General features: G+C 32.0%; 1 protein-coding gene across 1 annotated transcript in view; it reads right to left on the bottom strand.

Annotated features, from left to right (window-relative positions):
• LOC129220914 (hemicentin-2-like) overlaps positions 1-19958 on the bottom strand; it is a 210181-nt gene that overhangs the window by 21209 nt on the left and 169014 nt on the right. Inside the window, exons 9-10 of the mRNA XM_054855349.1 lie at positions 7036-7386; positions 2484-2738 (exon numbers count right to left, since the gene is read on the bottom strand). Of these exons, the coding sequence (XP_054711324.1) occupies positions 2484-2738; positions 7036-7386 (606 nt within the window). The remainder of the gene's footprint in view (positions 1-2483; positions 2739-7035; positions 7387-19958) is intronic.

Consider the following 19958-nt stretch of genomic DNA (forward strand, 5'->3'; position numbering starts at 1 on the left):
TTAGAAGGAATAAATATATTTTCTAACAAATATTTCTTTATCTTATTTCTTATCGCGGTTTCAAGTTTTATGAACTTATTCCCTACTCTGGGTATGCAAGTCACGTTTGGGTATTTCCGTCAAGATGTTGATTTGCTGTAATGGTTATTTACCATTCCCGCAGTCAACCTATGCCAATGTTTTCGAGCGTCAAGTATTTGTTTCAAGTAAAATAGTGTATCATTACATAATAAGTTTTACATAGAATGTAATACAAAATGTCTTTTCCAAATCATATATTTTTGTTAAAAAATAAATAATAGATAAGTGTTTTCATCCAATAGTTTATTTTGACTTCTAGTTTCAAGAAAATGTTGTTCTGTTTGGCAGTAAGTTCTTTTTGGTTACTTAAAACGAAGTAATTTTGCAATCAATACTTTTTTGACTCTTAAGTATGAAAATTGTATATTTCTAGTACATGCTTTTGCGATAGAATTGCAGTTGTATTTTAATGTGTCTTTCAGAATTGGAGCAGTTCATTTCAATCGTCCATCAAGCTACAGCCCAGGGTTAGCCAAGGCCTTCTTTGCCAGCCTTTTCCAACCTCTTCTACTCGCAGGTAAGCTCCTTCCCCCCCCCCCGGTTCTTAGACTTAAGAACAATACAATAATCTTCACCAGCATCCACCCAGCGAAGCTTTGGCCTTCCAAGCTTTCCAGTAAAATATAGTTTGAACATGAAAACCCTGTTTAGAATGCTGCTATTGTCAAGACGGAAAACTGTGGACGAACCAATTTCGAGTGTTAATCTTAGTAGTGTGGCAAAAACTTGGTGTGGTGGTTAAAGAAATTGTACAGTAGCAAATTGCGTCTTCTACGCCAGACTTCATTTTCTGCCTCCAAAAATTTTTCATAGGATTCTACACCCAAAGGCCTCCATGATAGTCACTGTCCGAGTTTCTGAGGCATAAAATTAAAATAGTAACGATATAAAAAAGAAAGCACAAACTTCATTTGCTTGTTCAAAGGATGTTTTTCGTTGACTTTATAATTTATTATATTATATCTTATTTTCGTTGATATTATTTGCGGTAATGTTCTTTTTTTTTCCTGTAGTGATTCTATAAGCTTAATTTTTGTACTTTCAAGTAATATCAACGAATGTCATATTTTTCTCAAATTTAATTTATGATAGGAATTCATTTGCCCTAGAAGTAGTAAACTTTTCAGTGCAGCAATATTTTTGTAATCTTATTGATGTAAGTCCTATAGTCTTTGTTTCTACCATAATCCTTATTTATATTTTAAGCAAAAAAAAAAAAACAACACATTTTAGTTCAAATGTAACTGAAATACCTTAAAATTATCTGCAAATTCTTAATGTGGCATGAGAAATATATATTTTGAAGTGGTTAAAATTACGCTGGACTCTGCTGGGAAAATTTCATTGAGACAGGAAAAATTTACGGACATTACAGCAACTAAATAAAATTAAATAACTAACGCTTTGTAGCACGAATTTGAAGATTACTGCATACACGTGTTTCAAATTATCAAGGAAGCCCTTTTTCATTGCAAATTAGTTAGATTTTGGGCGTAAAGACATTCGTTAAAAGCCGGATGTCTTAACATCCAAACGCTCACTATTTTGCATTGAAAAATGGATTCCTCAAAACCCCAGCATTATCTGTAATTTTGTGCTACATTTTATGTATAACGTTGGTTATTGAGCAATCACGATTGCTTACTGTTCTCATTTGACTGTTTTGGCGTGCTATCATTTTATTTTCCCACCAGCACCCTTTGCCAGCACCACGGTCGACCGGCTCCTCACGATGCTGCTCCTATAGCGAAAACCGTCTCCAGGTTGCATCCATATCCTACACACACACGTATACACACACGCGCATACAAACTCACACAACTACACACACGCGCATACAAACTCACACAACTACACACACCTACACAGACACTCCTACACACACAGGAACGCCTACACACACGCGCGTACACACACAGCACTGCATACACAGCATGCACACACATGCATACATACACACACACACACACGAACGCCTACACACACACCCGTACACAGCATGCACACACATGCTTACATACACACCCACACACGCACGCACCCACACACATTCGCCTACACAAACACACACGCGCATACATACACACACACGCTCGTGATTGCGAAAAACATAATTTGAATTCAAGATGCTAAAAATTCAAATTATTATTTTTCATTTTTTAATTTTACTTCTCTGCACAAATCTTTATATATTTCTTATTAGTACCACTTCATTTTTCCAAATCTAATATTTTTGACATTGCTAGTTGAAGTCATAAAGTACAGAATAAACACTAATATTTCAATGTTTAACGCTATGAAAGTATTGAAATTTAGTCTTAAAATGCTGTTTTTTGCTTTAAATGTTTTTGAACTCTCAATGTAAGATTTAAATTTAATAAAAAATTCAGGCCAGTACTTACATAAAACTTCTAATTTCATTTCAATTTGCGCTTTCCCGTGCCTGTTTTCAGCAACACATATATACGATCCTTCATGCTGCCTGTCTACCGTTCCATTGAACGACAAAGTGTCGTCCCTGGCCACGATGATTTCTCCCCTTAGCCACATGTAAGTGCTAGGGGGCCAAGATGACGCCATGCACTCGACGTCTTTTGGTACTTCACCTTCGTGGACTTGGATGACGCTCTCTGAAAGACTCATGGCTTCAGGCGGATCTAGAAGGTTGAAAATAAATGTTTAAAAACATTAAATTATTTTTGTAAGTGTTCCATGAATAAATACAAATTTAAAATGACTTACAAACATAACATTCTGAGTTGCTAAGTTAAAATGCCTAAAAAAATGGTAGCAGTATGTTAAGGACTTGAAGTGCAACTTCTTGAACAGTTTTTCTTATTTCTATACCAAAGATTTTTTATTTGGTAGTTATTTAGTGCTTTATGAGATAGATCTAACGTATGATAATTATTTTGGAGTTCATGCACAATTTTTAAGTTAGTTACTCAAAAGGGTTTACTAATAAAGAATTGCGAGTTAAATTCTTAGGTGTAACTGAACCGTTTAAGATATCTAAGCATGAATACGTATTGAAACAATATCATAACTTATTGCGTTAACATCCTTATTTGTTAAATACACATTTCATTTTACCACTTTTATTACTGATTCCACAGCGAATATAGCCAGTGTAAATCAACGGTTAAGTGAAGATTTTTTTAAAAATAGTTTACGCATTCAAGTAGAAACCAGTACTCGAAATAGTCAAATTTTTTTTGGTTTTCATTGTACGATATAAGCGATATAATATTATATTTTTCATTTTTGTTGATATAAATGTTTTTCTTAGTTTTTCTTTACATTTTTTTTTAAATTTTCAACTTTTAATCTTTTTGCATTCGTAGGTGTGTTTGTGCTTACAATATTTTTTGAACAGTAAATTTTTGCTCCTAACTTATCACATTTTTCCTATGCGGCACAGACCATGCTTTGGATAATGCTAAATAAATGCATGTGGGTCACTTTCATCTTACCTTAAAACAACGGTAAAATATCCGAATGTTATAACTGTTATTAGATATCTTACTACTGCTCAGAAGCGATGACATGAGCAGAAAACATCTTTAGCAGTTTATACTCCTTAACCTCGAATCTTTTGTGCAAACATAATTAAACATGAGTAACTGCAAAATTAAGAATGATGAGACATCTACAATATCTAAATTTCCACAGCATTATTTATCCTTATGATACGATTATTATATTCTTAAAATTTTAACTTTGAACTATTTTCATTGCCCTCCCGTATCAGTCGTATTATCGTGGTTTTCAGAAGAAGGAAATAATAATGTTTATTAACATACAATAAACCTCAAAGAAACAACTTAAAAAATCATTCGTTTTTTTATGCAACTGTCGTCTTAAAAAATAGATGAACATATATTAAGCATTAACACTATCCTTTAACACAAAAATGAAGAACTAACATGGACAAACAGACAGAGTCTATCTTGTTTTACACATCGAAGATTTTATGCTTACAATTACAGCTGGGCAGAACTATAAATCTTACAATTTAAGCACATACGTCAAATAAACAAATTCTATACATTATACTTTACGTCGGAGTATTTTAAGGACAGGAAAAAAAAATCTGCTTTTCATAGCTGTTTTTTTTTCACACCTTTGTCAGAGATAAAACTATGTTTTTTTTTCCCCTTTAATTATCTGTAACATGAATGTATTCAAAGTTCTTGATTCTGGAAAATGTAAGATACCATCAAAGTGGTCCAATATAACTGTATTTTGCTTGAAAATAATTCCTTTTAGTACTATTTTTAAGTTTTTATATATTTATCATGAAACAAATTTATTCTTCACGTTGCTTGCTGTGTATATAAAAGTGATTACTGACCACTTGTAAAGATGAAACTAGATAACAAAAAACTGCTATTTTCAACAAATTGCTAGGTAACAGTTACTTTAAGGGTCTTCATCTTCTTCTTGCTTATCTCTCTGTTCTGAATCAGATCAGCTCCATGAGGTTGTTCACCTTTATCAACTTCAAGACAGAAGCAGGTCTCTTCAGTAGATCCTCGCGTACCAAACCAACACAAAAAATCAGATGTTGTGCAGTGACCTCTTCAGTATGACATTTGGTGCAAATTGGGAAAGTTCTATCCCAAGTTGGGAAAGTCTCATTTAAGCGTAAATAAACAATTATTTTATAACATCCTTACGCAAATACTAGTTTCCATATTAAAATGAGACCCTTAAAAAAAATCAATGAAACATTGCGCTCAATGACAATTTAATAGTTCTTGTGGATTACAATTTATCATCTGTTAACTTCACACGTGTTGTAATATCATCCTACTCTTGCTATCATCTTTTGCAAATAAGGATAAGGTCTTAGATACTGCAATTGTCAATACTTCACGTATCTCTCTAATTATTATAGACTTAATGAAATGTTTCACTAGTATATTTCCTACACTCTGTTGATGAATTTGGGCATTTAATTCAGCTATACATTCGATGTCAATTGCCAAAATCGTATCTAGTATAACATGGGCGGAATAATGCATGGAAAACAAAATAGGAGTCATTTGGAGATATTGTTTCAGGTTGCAACAGTTTGCGATTTGCAACAATATACTGTCTAACCACGGATTGTATGGAAAGGTAAACATCCGGTTTACTCGCGGAAATGGAAGCATCTATTAGTTTTCAGGGATGTCAGGTTTTGCAGAAGTATGTTAGCCTCTAAATTAAGCAGAGTCTCATTCAAATGAGCGGAATAACCTCATAAAATTTTTATTTTCCCCCTCATTCAGATGGAGTCGCCTTAACTGGATGTTTGCCAATTCCATACAATCCATGGTCAAACAGTACTATACAAGCATGTTCAATTATTTGTTTTACTTAGATTTCTCAATACAGCAAAACTTGAAGCTGTGAAAGGAATAATTTATAATTTAGAGGGGAAAAAGCTGAATTGTTATCTCTTTCAACAATTTTTAATTAAAGAGTCATATTGTTCTTTATTTAATTATCAAAATTCTAACACGTAGATATGTCGCCACATTTCTATCAGTTGGAGCGAAAAACCTTGGAATGTAATTACTGTACTGTTTGTTTGAAGTTAATTTTTTTTAGGGTATATGTTTTTTTGTCTAGATGTAATGTTGCTTTTTAATGAGTAAAAATATGTCCTTTGTTACTCAGTGTGGCAAAAAAAAAGAAAGACTAAATATTTTTATTGCGAGGTAAAACATCTCATTTGGTAGCAAAACATTTGCTCTTGTTTCATTTCCGGAATTTCCTTTCTCTTCTGCTGTATTATTTTTTTACCTGCAATAGAAATAACACAAATTGTTCTTTAATTTAATTTTTTATTTTTTTTCTTTCCGCTTCTTTTTTTAAAGTTTTCTTTTAATTTAGAAGGTAAAACACATAGTTTTAATTTCGAGGGAAGCGCTGTGTATTAGTAATGTATTTTTTTTCTTTATAGTTTATCTTTAAGAAGGTTTTAAAATAACCCGCATACATTTTTAGTTTGTTGTTTCTTTCTGCGTTAAAATACTGAAGAAACGAAGCATGGACATTTATTTTCCATTCTATTTGAAACGTGTCAATTCAAACATATTTAAGCAGAATATATCAATAATAGTTGTAAAGGTGTTTTAACAAGTTTAAACTACAATCAAAAACGTTTTTCTCATAAAAATGTATACGTTTAATTCAGTTGATTTATTCTGCCGTGTGCAGGTAAAGAGCAGTAACTGCAAATTTTTCATTTTTTTGCTTTTTTGTTATCTACTGTACGTTATCTTTACTGTACAAGCTCGCTTATTTGATTTCCACAGAAAAAAAGGCGCGAAAAAGATGTCTAATTCCAACGTTTCTCTATTGTTAGTATTGAATTCAAAACGCGTTTCTTCAAATATCTCGAAAACTCATTTTTGCAGATACTGCCGTTTACCTGCACACGGCAGTATTTTATTTCTTACGATTCATATTCTTTATATATAAATCAGTTTTTTAAGAACATTTCGGTAAGTCTTAACTGTTTAGGTTTGTATCTTACACCTCAGAATAGTTGGATTTTTGCATTCAAATGCCTTGTAATATTTAGCTGTACAGCTTTATTCGCATTCTCAAGTTACGTACTCTTCTGCTTTAGTTTGTTTTATTAAAATAAGCTATAAAAATAACTAAATTGGAAATTTTGTTTTCTTGTTTAGTTTTGTTTACTTTTGAGGAGTGTAAACGAAATAAATTGTTGCTGTTATATTAAACATATCTAACCACTTAAGTTTTAAAAAGTCACCTCACTAGCTTAAGGTTAACTTAAACTTGACATCAACTATCAAGACATTGCTCAAACTTCGCAATGAAACAGTTGCGCAACTCTGTGAAAGTATTTTTCTCGTACACCTTTAAGACAGTAAATTAAATTTATACTAATAAAAAATGAAGGCGATTATGGCAAATATTAGGTATCAGACTTACATTCAACCAAAAACAGCATATTGGAAACTACACCATCTCCAACAGCGTTGTGACTGCTGAAGCAAGTGTAATTCCCTCGATCCCTGTCTCTCTCCAACCTTCTGCCTGGCCATGCTGTCATATTGAACTGCAAACTGCTGGTAATGGAGCGGAATCTATTATTCAGGACATCTTCTCCCAAGATTTTGTTTCTGACAATAAAGAGTTCTGAACTGGTGACTCGTTCCCCATTCCTTGTCCAACCCACGTCGCACAGCGGCTCACATTCCACACGGCATTCGAAGATGATAAAAGGTGCATCTCTTGCTGCACCTCGGATGTCAGGAAGGTCTTGTACGAATGTAGGAGGAGCTATAACAGAAAGAAAAAAAAATGCTTAATTCGGAATATGTTTCATTTTCTCACAGATTATGTATGCATTGACAATGTAGAATATCAGCTGCATAAAAATCAGACAAAATGCAGAGACCAATTTACACCAAGATAAGCTTTAAACAACTCGCCCATAAACACAATATGTACTCATGTAAAAGTAAACGCATTATAAAATTTGTGTTCGCAATAAGCGATATTTTTTCATAAGCTTGCATAGATAGTTTTTTTTTCTAATGCCTTTCATTTATGAGCTCACGTATTTTTTATTGTATAAAAAGTTAATAGTGACTATGAAAAGCGTGTCTTGCATATTCATGCCATGTTTGGTTACTACTGTTTTACTTAACCGTAGAAAACGGGCTTAATCTATTTTATTGTTTTTTAGTTTTTTTTTTTTTTTTTTGTATATGTATCGCGTCTGTGTTTCATAAGACGACATAGTAACAATAACAATAATGTCACTATTTATGGTTAAAGTATATAATTAAATATATAACCACAGTATTCTGCCGTGTGCAGGTAAAGGACAGTAACTGTTCATTTTTCATTTTTCATTTTTTTGCATTTTCGTCATCTATTGTACGTTATCTTTATTGTACCAGCTTGCTTATTTGGTTTCCGCTGGAAAAAATGTGCTAAAAAGACGTCTATTTAAAACATTTCCCTATTGTTAGTATTGAATCCAAAAAGCGTTTCTTCAAATATGTCGAAAACTCATTTCTGCAGATACTGCCGTTTACCTGCACACGGCAGTATTAGTCTCGATATCACGATGTCGAAGAAATATTCCCCTTTTTACGGAGGTGGAAATAGAGTCAAAAGGGGTCAAAAGGTCCAACGAAATGGCGTGAGAAGAGGACGAAAAGTTTTTGCTTGAAGTTTTTGGGCTTCTTAGGACTTACATTTTCTGAAACCCTCGACTTTTAGAATAAAAGTGACAGTAGATGAACATAGTAAAAGACAGAAGTGACTTCCACGAATCATTCCTAACCCTTAAGAGAAAAAATGAAGTTTGTTAGAATTTTTTAAAATAATCCTCGAGTTGCTTCAAGACAATAAAGTGCGGTTTTTCCGAAAAATGTATATTTGACTTTGAAAATTATTTGACCTAACAAGGTTTCGATTGAAAACTCTTCCACATAAAAGTGAAAAATAACATTCAATAAATGCGAAAATCAAGGGAAAAATAACTTGTCGTCATATCAAGGTTTTCGAGATATCGAAGTTCAAAATATCGAGAGTATACTGTAATTGAAAACATTTACAGAAATAAAAACGTCAAAGCTTCCTACTGAGGCTACCTCACACGACAACATTTACTTCTATGATATCGTTCATGTGTGATATGATAAGAGTTGGTAACCAATAGTTGTAATAAATATTTATATAACAGGATTTCTTACTAATAATAATCATCAAAATTGGATCTATTTTCGTCATTTTAATAATCTAGTTATAAAATATGAATTTCCATCTACCAAAGCAGTTTTTAAGGTGAGGATCAGCAACAAATGCGACTTATTCCTAGTTACACACCTTCTAAGTTATGGTGCCAAATAAGTTCATTCTACGCTGATTATAGTTTTATGGAAGCATTTTTTCCCTTCTTTTCTGAATATTTAATGATGTAACATTTCGGAAAACACGAGGAAAATCGTATTTAAGTTCACATTAACGCTTTTTGTTTCCCATGATTTGATAAAATAAGAAATGTTGCAACATATATAATTGAATTTTAACAAAGAACGTGGAGCAGAGTTCTTCATTACTAAGATTTAGTAGGTATGCTTACAAAAAACATAATGATTATTAAGAGCGTTATCAGCTTTGCTACGGAGTCGGATTGATTTTGAAGTAAATAAGTCGAAGTCGGAGACGGTAGGTGAATAGTTAAACTCCAAGATTCGGACTCGGAGGCGGTCATTTTTCTTCAAAATCCAACTCTTCAAGTATTTGCAGAGTCGGAGTCGAACTGATTTTGGGGTACGTTAGTCGGAGTCGACGTAGAAAAAATTTTAGGAGTTGGTCAAATTCCCTCCGACTCCGCAGCCCTGGTAATCAGTCCTATTTAAATCATAATGTTTAAACATTAAGAACGGTATCAGTTGTATTTAAACCTTATCATATTTTAACACTAAACAGAAAATACCTGAAAAGATTTGAATAATTGAAACTCCAAATTTCCAACGGCAGAACCAAATAGAAATATGAAAACCAAAATAGTTAAGAACTAAAAACAGTCAAAACAAATTGCTTTCCCTATCATTCGATTTACTTCGGAACAACAATTTATTTAGCAAGAGGAAAAGAAATCCTACATCCCTTAAGCTAAGCTTCGAAATTCATTTACCGAAAACATTGCCATCGCAGACTTGCGACTCGTAAAAAAGAATCAAAGAAAACATTCAAAATATTTTGCCATCTAATCCAACATCTCATTTAATTTGGAAACAAATGAATGTGTAATTTAAAAGTGAAATCGAGTTTTCTTTCTCCTAATCCCTATATTATCCTTTTACATTTTGGGGATATGCTATGGAGCACGCTTTCCACAAAGACACAATTTTTTTTACGCTTCCGTAGCTTTTAAATGAAAGAAAACAGGTACCGCGCTGAAGGATTTTTCCAGGGAACCCTCCCCCTTCCCCCCCCCCCCCCCGCGTTTGCCTTTTTCAGTTGAACATGAATCAAACTACTGGGCAATTGAGCATGAAGAAATAAGTGAATTTTTCAGAAACATGTGTGTTTGTAGTTCCTTTTTGCTTTCAAGATAAACCTTAAAAGTCACTTTGAATGACTTGCAAGCTGATGGGAATAGGGTTTGATTAACGAAGGTTTCTTTGTAAATCTAAAGGAAATGTGCAGTATTTTATTCATGACTAATCTTAAAAGGCCGTAAATAAAATATGGATTTGGGAACAATATATACATCTTGTTTTATGTATGAGAGGAATTTTGCATTTCATGGCTGAGAGTTTAAAAAATTGGAATCTTAAAACTTGTTTTTTTTTTTTTTTTTTATTATTATAGTTAAATAAAAAAAAAAACGGTTTCTAAAGAAAATATTTTTTAAGTTTGTGAAAACTGGAAATTTCTCCTCCAGATTTTCTTTTTCTCCTTTTTTTTTGGACAGCTAAAATTATTGCTACATTGTCTAATGAGTTGCATCTTATGTATCTTATTTTAAGGTACCCTAATAATATCAAAATAATAATAATACTTATAATAATAATTATAACAATAACTGGCTGGTTTATATTTAAGTAGGCAAACTAACTATACAGTACGAACATGGAGCATGTGTTTCCTTCATTTAAATTTAAATAAAAAACATGATTTCTTTTTTCATTTTAGTTTAAATGAAATTTGGAGAATTAATTTGGTATTTGCATAAAATTAAACGGAAGCTAAATAAAATACTAAGGCATTATGTCGTAATGAAATGGACGAAATTAATCATATTTGAAAAGTGATATGTGAATAACTATATTGACAGAAAATGATATTTTGTAATAGATTTATTACTATGTTTAAACGTAATAGATATCTATTTGTGAGAGAATAAATTGAAGGTTTAAATACATTTTAAGAATTTGGTAACAATACGCTAGATACACAGAAAACGATAACTTATACTAATAGGAAAGAATCGAAATTTTTTAAGGCTAAATATAGACGACGACTTGGAATCACTTTTGATAATATTATATGGCTCTAGTTAACACAAGAAAATAGTTCAAACTAGCGGGGCTTTTTTTACTGAATTATAATTTTTTTGTTTATTTATTAATTATTTATTTAATAATTAGCTAAAAATGTGTCATTAATGCATTTACAGTTAGAATTTTTTTGAAATCAGAGTTAATAATTTCAATTGAAAAACACTGCAGATTCCACTAAGAGCATTAAATACTAAAAAGTCTTACTAAACCTAATTTCTTTTACACACGTATTTTGATCTTTAAAGCAAATCACAAGTGCCAAATGAGGGGAGATGAGGTAAAACAAAACCAATTAAAAATCATCCATTAAAAGTAATGTAGTGAAAGCAATTGTTTCAAATTAAAAAAAGAGTAAAACTCAGGGCTCGCAATCATGATGTTTTTCATTTTACACATATGGATATTTTTTTTGCATTGATTTTGGCATACATTCTTGTTATGCACTTTCTATTTTAAAGATGACTACAAAAAACTGCATTTCTTAAAGCACGGTATCAAGTGCACACAGTAGTTTAGATTTATGTTAGCAGGTGGCGCCACATGATTATATTCCGGAAAATTGTTTTTACCTGGAGGTTTCGAAAAAACAACCATTAATTTCCTTTTGAAGAAGGTGAAAAACGCGCGACGCTTCGGTTAAAATAAGCAAATAAGATAATTAAAATTAAATGCACAAATAAATGAATAGAAATAATAATAGCGGCAGGTCCGCGGTATTTTTTCAATTTTACATATTTTAAAGTGTATTTTTATATTTATTTTGTTTTTTTGTTTTTGAATTCTATAAAATACGAAGTTTAATACTGAAGCAAGTAATCAAGTTGCTTATATATTGCTTTTTTTGTGCTGCAGAGCAAAACTCATACCTTACTCTTTCAAGAAAATAATTTGTAGAAATTACAATACAAAGTTCGGCATAGGAATATATTTTCAGGTACGAAATGCCAATACGTTATGGTTCGAAGCTGTGAAAAGTACAATGTGTGTGTTTGTTTGTGGGTGCTGCGTTTCTGGACCTTTAACCGTAGATACTTTCGAAATCAAGAATGGAGAGAAGAGTTTAAAAAGTTCAACAAACATAATTTCTCCTGTGTTGGCACGAAATGTATCATCGAAAACAAGAATTTGTCCACCACATGAAGAAGCATTTTTAATTGTAGTCCAAGTTGATGAGTAGGAATAAAACTTGGTAATTATAGGAGGTTAAGACGTATGTTGGTATAGAGCTTCTGGTTCGTTATGTTTTACATTAAATCTCAGTGAAATCTCTCAGTGGAAACACTTTATTTCAAATAGAGAGTAGGTTGATATAGAAGAATATCCAGTTTTATGATATCTATTTCTCTTCTTTTTTTTTTCTTTTTGTGTGTGTGTGTGTGTGTGTGTGTGTGAAAATAGTGCAGTGTGAGGAGGAAATTATTTGTTGACCTAAACGTAATAAAGCACTTAAGAAGGTGGGTTGCTTTGAATATTACGGAATACCTGGTATTCCATAATGCCCGACATAGTATCTTGGAAAGTGAATCTTTACACTTATGGACAAAAGCAACCACAGCATAGAAAATACAATATCTTTGGTACATACGTATTATTATTTAAGTCAATGCTGTGTTCATATGTACAGTCAATATTTCAAAATTTGCTTTCAGGAGCCTTTGACAATCTTAAGATAGTCTTCGTTCTCGAGTAATAAAACAACAACAAGCGGTCAACTCTTAATTATCTGTATCATGGAAGTCTTTCTAAAGAAGTTCATGATATTCTCACATTATATCACTCCCCAAACAGAAATTATAATATAATATTCAAGATCATGAACATTTTATATTTTTTTAAACATTCAAAAGTTTTTTGAGGCACCACCAACAGTTTTAGAACATTTGGAGCTAGATCTGGGGCATTATCACTGTTTTATGCTCTACATACCTTTCAATGTCTCCTTCTAAAATATTTATCATTATTTTTTAACACCCTGTAAACAGTGTATTCCCGTTTAAAGTGCAAAACCTCTCTTTCTGCAGCCGTTAATGATCAAAACATGATTTAGAGCAACGAAATGAAAAATTTGAGGGGAAACAATAGTGAAAACAGATAACTTTTTAAATGAGTCCCATCAAGTCTCTTACATTGCATCTAGGGAAACAATCTCAATTAGAGAAAAAATACCAATACCAAAAATTTGAAACATTTGCAACCAGAATTTCAGGAGATATTCGAGCTAATAATTAGAGACTAAACGTGCGGAATATAAAATTAGAACATATCGCTCCAATAGAAGAATGGCATACTGTCGAAGTATAAGTAATAATATTTATATTTTTTATTCTTATTGAAAAATATGCGTAAATTTCATGTTATAGTAGAACACTGCAAACGCTTGTAAAATTTGAAGAATTGCTTCAATGCTAAATTAACTTAAAACCATCTGACTTAAAACCATTGTTAGTCTCTGTTATTCCTCCTAAAATGTGTAATTGACAGCGAGTGCAAAGTCGTATAAATTGCAAAGCGGTGAATTTGAAATCCTAGTGAATATTGGTGGCTTTAATATGCAACTTTTTTTGTTCAAATTGTTTTTTTTTTTCTTAAGATTCCCGTAATTGCATTGTAGGGAACTTAAGCTTTATATAAAAAATTAAATTTCGCATTTTTACCTTTTTTTTTCTTCAATCTTTCCATATCTTAACTCTGCATCTTATTTTGACTTAACCCCTGTATCGTAGCTTAAAAGTAGCACCACGTCCGTCATCTTGGGGCTGAATACATCTTTTTTCCTAAGTGTACTATGGTGAAGTAGCGTGATTTGCTTCTTGATTGAGACTTCGTATTGACTCCATGTCGATCTACAGTCAACAAGAACTACAGTCAAGGAGCAAGACATGCTAATTCATCATAGCAGACATAGGAAGAAGCGGCATTTAGCCCTAAGATGATTGACGCATCGCTACTTTAGCTACGATCTAGGGCTTTAATTGTGACCACTTTTGCAATAGGAAGTATAAATTAAAGACTAACTGATGGAAAATAGAGAGCTTGCAGGTTAAAGGGGGCGCGTGGACACACTGTATATATGCATACAGTAAGGGGTCTAAGGACCTTTAACCTTCACAATTTTCTACTTTTTGGAAAAAATATGCTATGCATAACTTAATTCTGAACAATTTGATACATTATTTATTACCATACGCAAAAAACTTTTCAAGTTATCGTAAAAATGCGTAAATTATCCCCATAGAGATTTATGTAAACAGCAGCTGTTTAAGCCTCTTTTTTTCTCAGGTGCCGGTTTCTTGTTTTGCGTGCGTGATATCTCAAAGTTTCTTATATATTTTGGTGAAATTTTTCATGCACGTTTATCTGGTTTATTTTTATGATCTGAACTAAATTTTAACTAAATATGAAAGTTAATATTAAAATTATTTTGCCCAAAATTTCGGAAAAATTTGATAATAACATACAAAATTTCAAATAAATAAATAAATAAATAAATAAAAATTAATTTGAATTTTGTCATCTTGAATTCAAATTATGTTTCTCGCAATCACGAGTGTGTGTATGTAGGCGTGAGTGTTTGTGTGTGGGGGTATGTGTATGTGTGTGTAGGCATGTTTGTGTCTGTGTGCTGGCATAAGTGTGTGGGTAGTTGTGTGTATGAATATGTGTGTGGGGGGGTATGTGTGTGTGTGTGTGTGTAGGCGTGTGTGTGTAGGCATGTGCATGTCTGTGTTCAGGCATGAATGTGTGGCTAGTTGTGTGTATGTGTGTATATGTTTTTTTGTGTGTGTAGGTGTCTGTATGTATGCGTGTGTATATGTGTTTGTGTATGTATGTGTGTGTGTGTGTCTGTATGCGTGTGTGTGTGGAGTTGTGCATGTATGCGCGTGTGTGTAGGACATGGATGCAACCTGGAGACGGCTTTCGCTATAGGAGCAGCATCGTGAGGAACCAACCGGTCGAGGGTGATGGTGCGGAGGGTGGCGGTGGGAAAATAAAATGACATGACGGCAAAAACAGTCAAATGAAAGCAATAAACAATCGTGATTGCTCAATAAATAATTTAAAAAAAAATAAATAAATTTAGATTCAGATCATAAAAATAAACCAGAAAAACATGCATTAAAAGTTTTGCGGAAATATATAAGAAACCTTCTGAGACACGCAAAACGAGAACCTGGCAAAACAGGCACCTGAGAAAAAGTGGTTTAAACATCTACATAACTGTTAACATAAATATATATGGCGAAAGTTTACGCATTTTTACGATAAATTGAAAAGTTTTTTGCCTGTGATAATAAATAAGGTATCAAATTGTCCTAATTAAACTATGCATAACATATATTTTCCCCAGAAAGTCGTAAATTTTGAAGGTTAAAGGTCCTTAGACCACTTAAAAAAATGAAATAACGATTTTTTAAAACGATGTAATAAGATTGGTTATATAAAGAATCAGATTTTCATAGTTATCTCATCCCATTGAATACACGAGAAATAGTGCTTATCATGATACTCCTTCAAATACTATGCTCATGATTTGCATAATAATGATCAGCAAAAGTATTATATACATTTTTAGTTTTTTTAATAAGAAATTTTATTTTAATAAGTTCCCCCCCCCCCCTTTTCTTATCAATATATTTCCATTTTACGATACCTTCCGCAAAATGGCTCTTAATTTGGTTATGTGTTAACATTTTTTGTCGATTTCGATACCTCTAAAATATTTCCAAGATCTTATACGTAATTGTATTCTATTTACTCAGATTTTACAGATGTATGCAGGACATTGCTGACATTCTGTGGCTATGTATTCTTTTTATTGGCTTAATTTTGACTACACAACAGTTTGAAACTATCCTAGAAGGAACAAAGTTAATTAATCCTAATTCCTAAGTAAATTCATTGACCTTTAAAATGTAATATTTCTTTCAAATAAATAAGTTGATGTTGCTTTGATTAAGCGTAAAGAGTAAAAAAATACTTTTATGCATTGTTTGTCTCTGATTTGTTTTTTTTTCTTTCAGAAAAGAGGGGGTTGATAAAAAAAAAAGAATTAGGTTAGTAAATACTTAGAATTATATACTAATAGTTGTATTAGGCTTATTAATACATACTTTTTTTTCAATTTAGCTGTACACTAACGCATCTAAAGCAGGAAAAAAATGCTTAAGGGAAGTTACTGTTTTTCCATAATTATATTATAAACGAATCATTATTTACAAATTAATTCTTAAAATACTGTTTTCAAAAGATATAAAAAGTAAATCTTAAATTTTTATAAGCAGAAATAAACAGAAATAATGCAAAATAATTCAAGTGAATGTTGATTTTTTTTTCTTTTTTTTAATGATTACAAGATCTAGCGAATAAATGCCTCCATAATATCGTTTTTTCGAAGTTTCAATTTGCATTGTTTTAACTCAATATAACACGTAACTATAACATAATTTTCCTTTTTATGAAACGCCTTCCAGGCACATGCACTGATAAATCAATCTTTCGGTGTTTTTTTCTTTAAAAATATTCTCCGGAAAATGTAGCAAATTTAATAGCATTATTTTCTTCGAAAATCTTCAATTAAATTAGAGTATCTGTTCCATCTAATGATAACGTAGGCAGAGAAAAAATGGCAGATTTAAAGGAATTATTTCCTTTTACAGCCTGAATCTAATCTTATAAAAATAGATCTCTTCTTTTAGAACATAAATGGCTCTCGTTACTATGCTATATGCATGCATAAAAAGAACAACTTAAATCTATTTTACGAGAATCTTATCTAAAGAACGGTGAAATTGAATTCTTACAGCCATTTTGAGCAGTAACTCTTGGGAGAGGGGGAATTTTTGCCCTAGGCGGCTGTATTCTGAGGTCGGTAGCATTTTTAGTTATATTTTTGTTTTAAGTTTTTAATATAATTTTTATATTTAATATCCAATAAATCACTGAACATAGCAGAGATGTTTTTAATGTGTAGTTGTATTTTGTTTAGTATATGAAAATATATTTCGTGAAAATGTTATAAGGCAACCTAAATTTTCTAGTGCTTAAAAACAATTGTACAGAAATAAGCAGAGACCGACAAAACGTATTCAATATTTGTCACAAGGAAAACATTTTAGGTACCAGACAAATTATTTCTCAAAGTTTCTATGCAGATTCAGAGTAAAGCTTTACCGGACCACTATACGTGGCTTAACTGGTTGGATGGGGCGAAGAAGACAACTCTGTTTTTTGATCCAGTCAACGATCAACCTCGAGCAAGCCCGGATCTGGCAACCCAAGTGTGTTTGATTCAGACTGGGAATTTGAACAACTTTGTGATCATGAACATATTTAACGTGTCTCTGTCACTATTGACGAACACGGAATATCTCCGACCGGTTAGTATCAAGCCCGGTACACTCTAGTAACGAGTCTGGCGTCTTTCTGATTAGACCATTACGGCTCCATTCATAGCTTTTAAAATATTCTTATTCTGAAAAAGTCACCGAATTATTTTTTTCAGTCGCCCGGGCGACCTAGCGATCGGTCTTTTTCAGACAACGATTACAACTAATGTTGTTGTTCTTTGAATAGAGTAAAAGGCAATTCATTAAGATACATTTTAACTGTATTCCACAATATGTTCTTACAATTATACAACAAAACTCTTGACCACTATGAATTTAGCGAATAATATAATTTAGAAAAACCAACATGCAAGAAGTACATGAAAGGCTTTCAATTATGTCTGTGGATGATTAAAATGTGTAATATGTTCTGATTCCAACAATATATGTGACACGTTCTCGTCTAAAAGAATTCATGTAAAAATTTCTGATTCTACTAAAAGAAAAATGTATAATGTAGCAGCTGAAAGGGAAATCAATATTTTATTTGGTAAAAGCGGATTTATTGTTACCGGTAGAGGAATAGATGCCTTTTATTTACAGTAAATAAAATCTTCAGAGGGCTAGAGATAAAAGTTTTTTTTCCAAATATACGTCCACAAAAACATTCTTATATTTTTTTGCCATTGACAAGAATAAAATAACACTGGAAATCGTTTCTGCCGTCCAAGCAAAAGGGATTTTAATGGAAAGTATTCTATTAAGGTATTTAAAACAAATATGTCAGAGTTTTTTTAATTAAATACATGCCCGAGTTTTTTGGAAAATATGTTGTACTAGTGGCACCCGCACGGCTTTGCGCGTAATAGAAAATTAAAAGGTATCTTGGTTCGCCTGTATATTTACAAATAATGCATGGTGAATTTTCTCGCCAATTGGCTTGTGCTCATGTTACGGTTCCATGTAATGGTAATTTCGTAATTTACTCGTCCATCTTAAGATAATTTTGTTCTTAAAATTGGAATAGAAAAAGAACCACATCGAATTTTCGAAAAATCGCTCCGAGGTGCACACATCCATGCTACAAACTAATCTTGTGCCTAATTTCATGAAAATCGGCTGAACGGTCTAGGCGCTATGCGCGTCACAGAGATCCTGACAGACAGAGATCCGGACAGAGAGACTTTCAGCTTTATTATTGATAAAGATAAATAATATAATGTAAAACAAAGCGTATTGTTAAAAACAAATTCCCGGATGTAATACATCGTGATTTTTTCAATGTTTACACTTACACACAATTTCAAACAAATTTTAAAAACATGCATGCCAATATCGGTAGCATGAAAAAGGTTCGTTGTAAGTCACTGGGGGTTGAATGAAATGGTGCTTGGGCACTAGGTTGAAATGTTGATGAGTCAATGCGTATGTCTATTAGAAATAACATGTTTTGGTCAATAAACTTAAGCTTTATTTTAAGTGGACATGTTTTCATTGTTATCATTACGTTACATCTGTGTAATTATAAATATATTTAAGTACATACCTCCCCGCATCCCTGTTTTTTTTTTTTTTACCACTTCTAAAGCTCATATCGCAATCTCTGTTTATCTTGAGAAAGCCATTTTTAGCTCAAAATATAAGAACAATTAAATTCAAGCCAAAATAAATGCCTTGTTTTAAACTAAGGCTTAATTTACGTTGCTAAAATCTCCCCTTTTAAAAAACTTTGCTCAAAGTTCGTAATTCTGTTAAATTTATTTCGAATTTCTTCAGTGGTTTCGTTTATCCAATAACGGAAATACACCAAATGCAAATTCTTGAAAAAAAGAATCATTCTTTCCTTTAAAAACCAAGCATTCGCTTTTCGGATGTGTACTTGAATATAATATCAGACTGATAGAGAAGAAAAATTAAAACTGTTTTTACTTGGCCACAGAAAAAGAGAAGCGGAAACTGCAGTAAGAGTTAGATGAAAGAGATTTTTACGTGGAAATGCTTTTAGCTCCTCGAAATTTACTGCATTCATTCTGTATATTAGCATAAAAATAAATACGACTATTGCGGTGTAATAGAATCGTGAAGCAACAGTTAAAATAAGACAGGCAAAAATGTCGCTTGAACTGTTGCTTAGTTTTAGAGAGGAGAATACAGTAGATTAATTGTATTTTTTGAATTTAGTCCATTAATCAGTTAGGTATAAATTTATTCCGTTCTTAATACTGGAATACAGCAGAACTGTAGTCAAGTGGAAATATACATATGTTTTTTTTATTTCCTTCTTTGAATGTTTTCATGGTTTTTTGTTAAATTATTCATATAGATTTTGTTGATCTTATTTGGCGTTATGATATTGTATTCAATAATACGCTTAATTGCATTATTGCTAAATTTTTTGTTTGCACAGAAGAGCTTCTAAAATACAGCTAAAGTATCATAGAAAGTTATCTGAATTATGAAAACTGTTAAATGTTTCACAGCTTTCAAGTCCGTTACAACG

Source organism: Uloborus diversus, chromosome 4 (assembly GCF_026930045.1).
Source record: "Uloborus diversus isolate 005 chromosome 4, Udiv.v.3.1, whole genome shotgun sequence".
NCBI classification, from domain to species: domain Eukaryota; kingdom Metazoa; phylum Arthropoda; class Arachnida; order Araneae; family Uloboridae; genus Uloborus; species Uloborus diversus.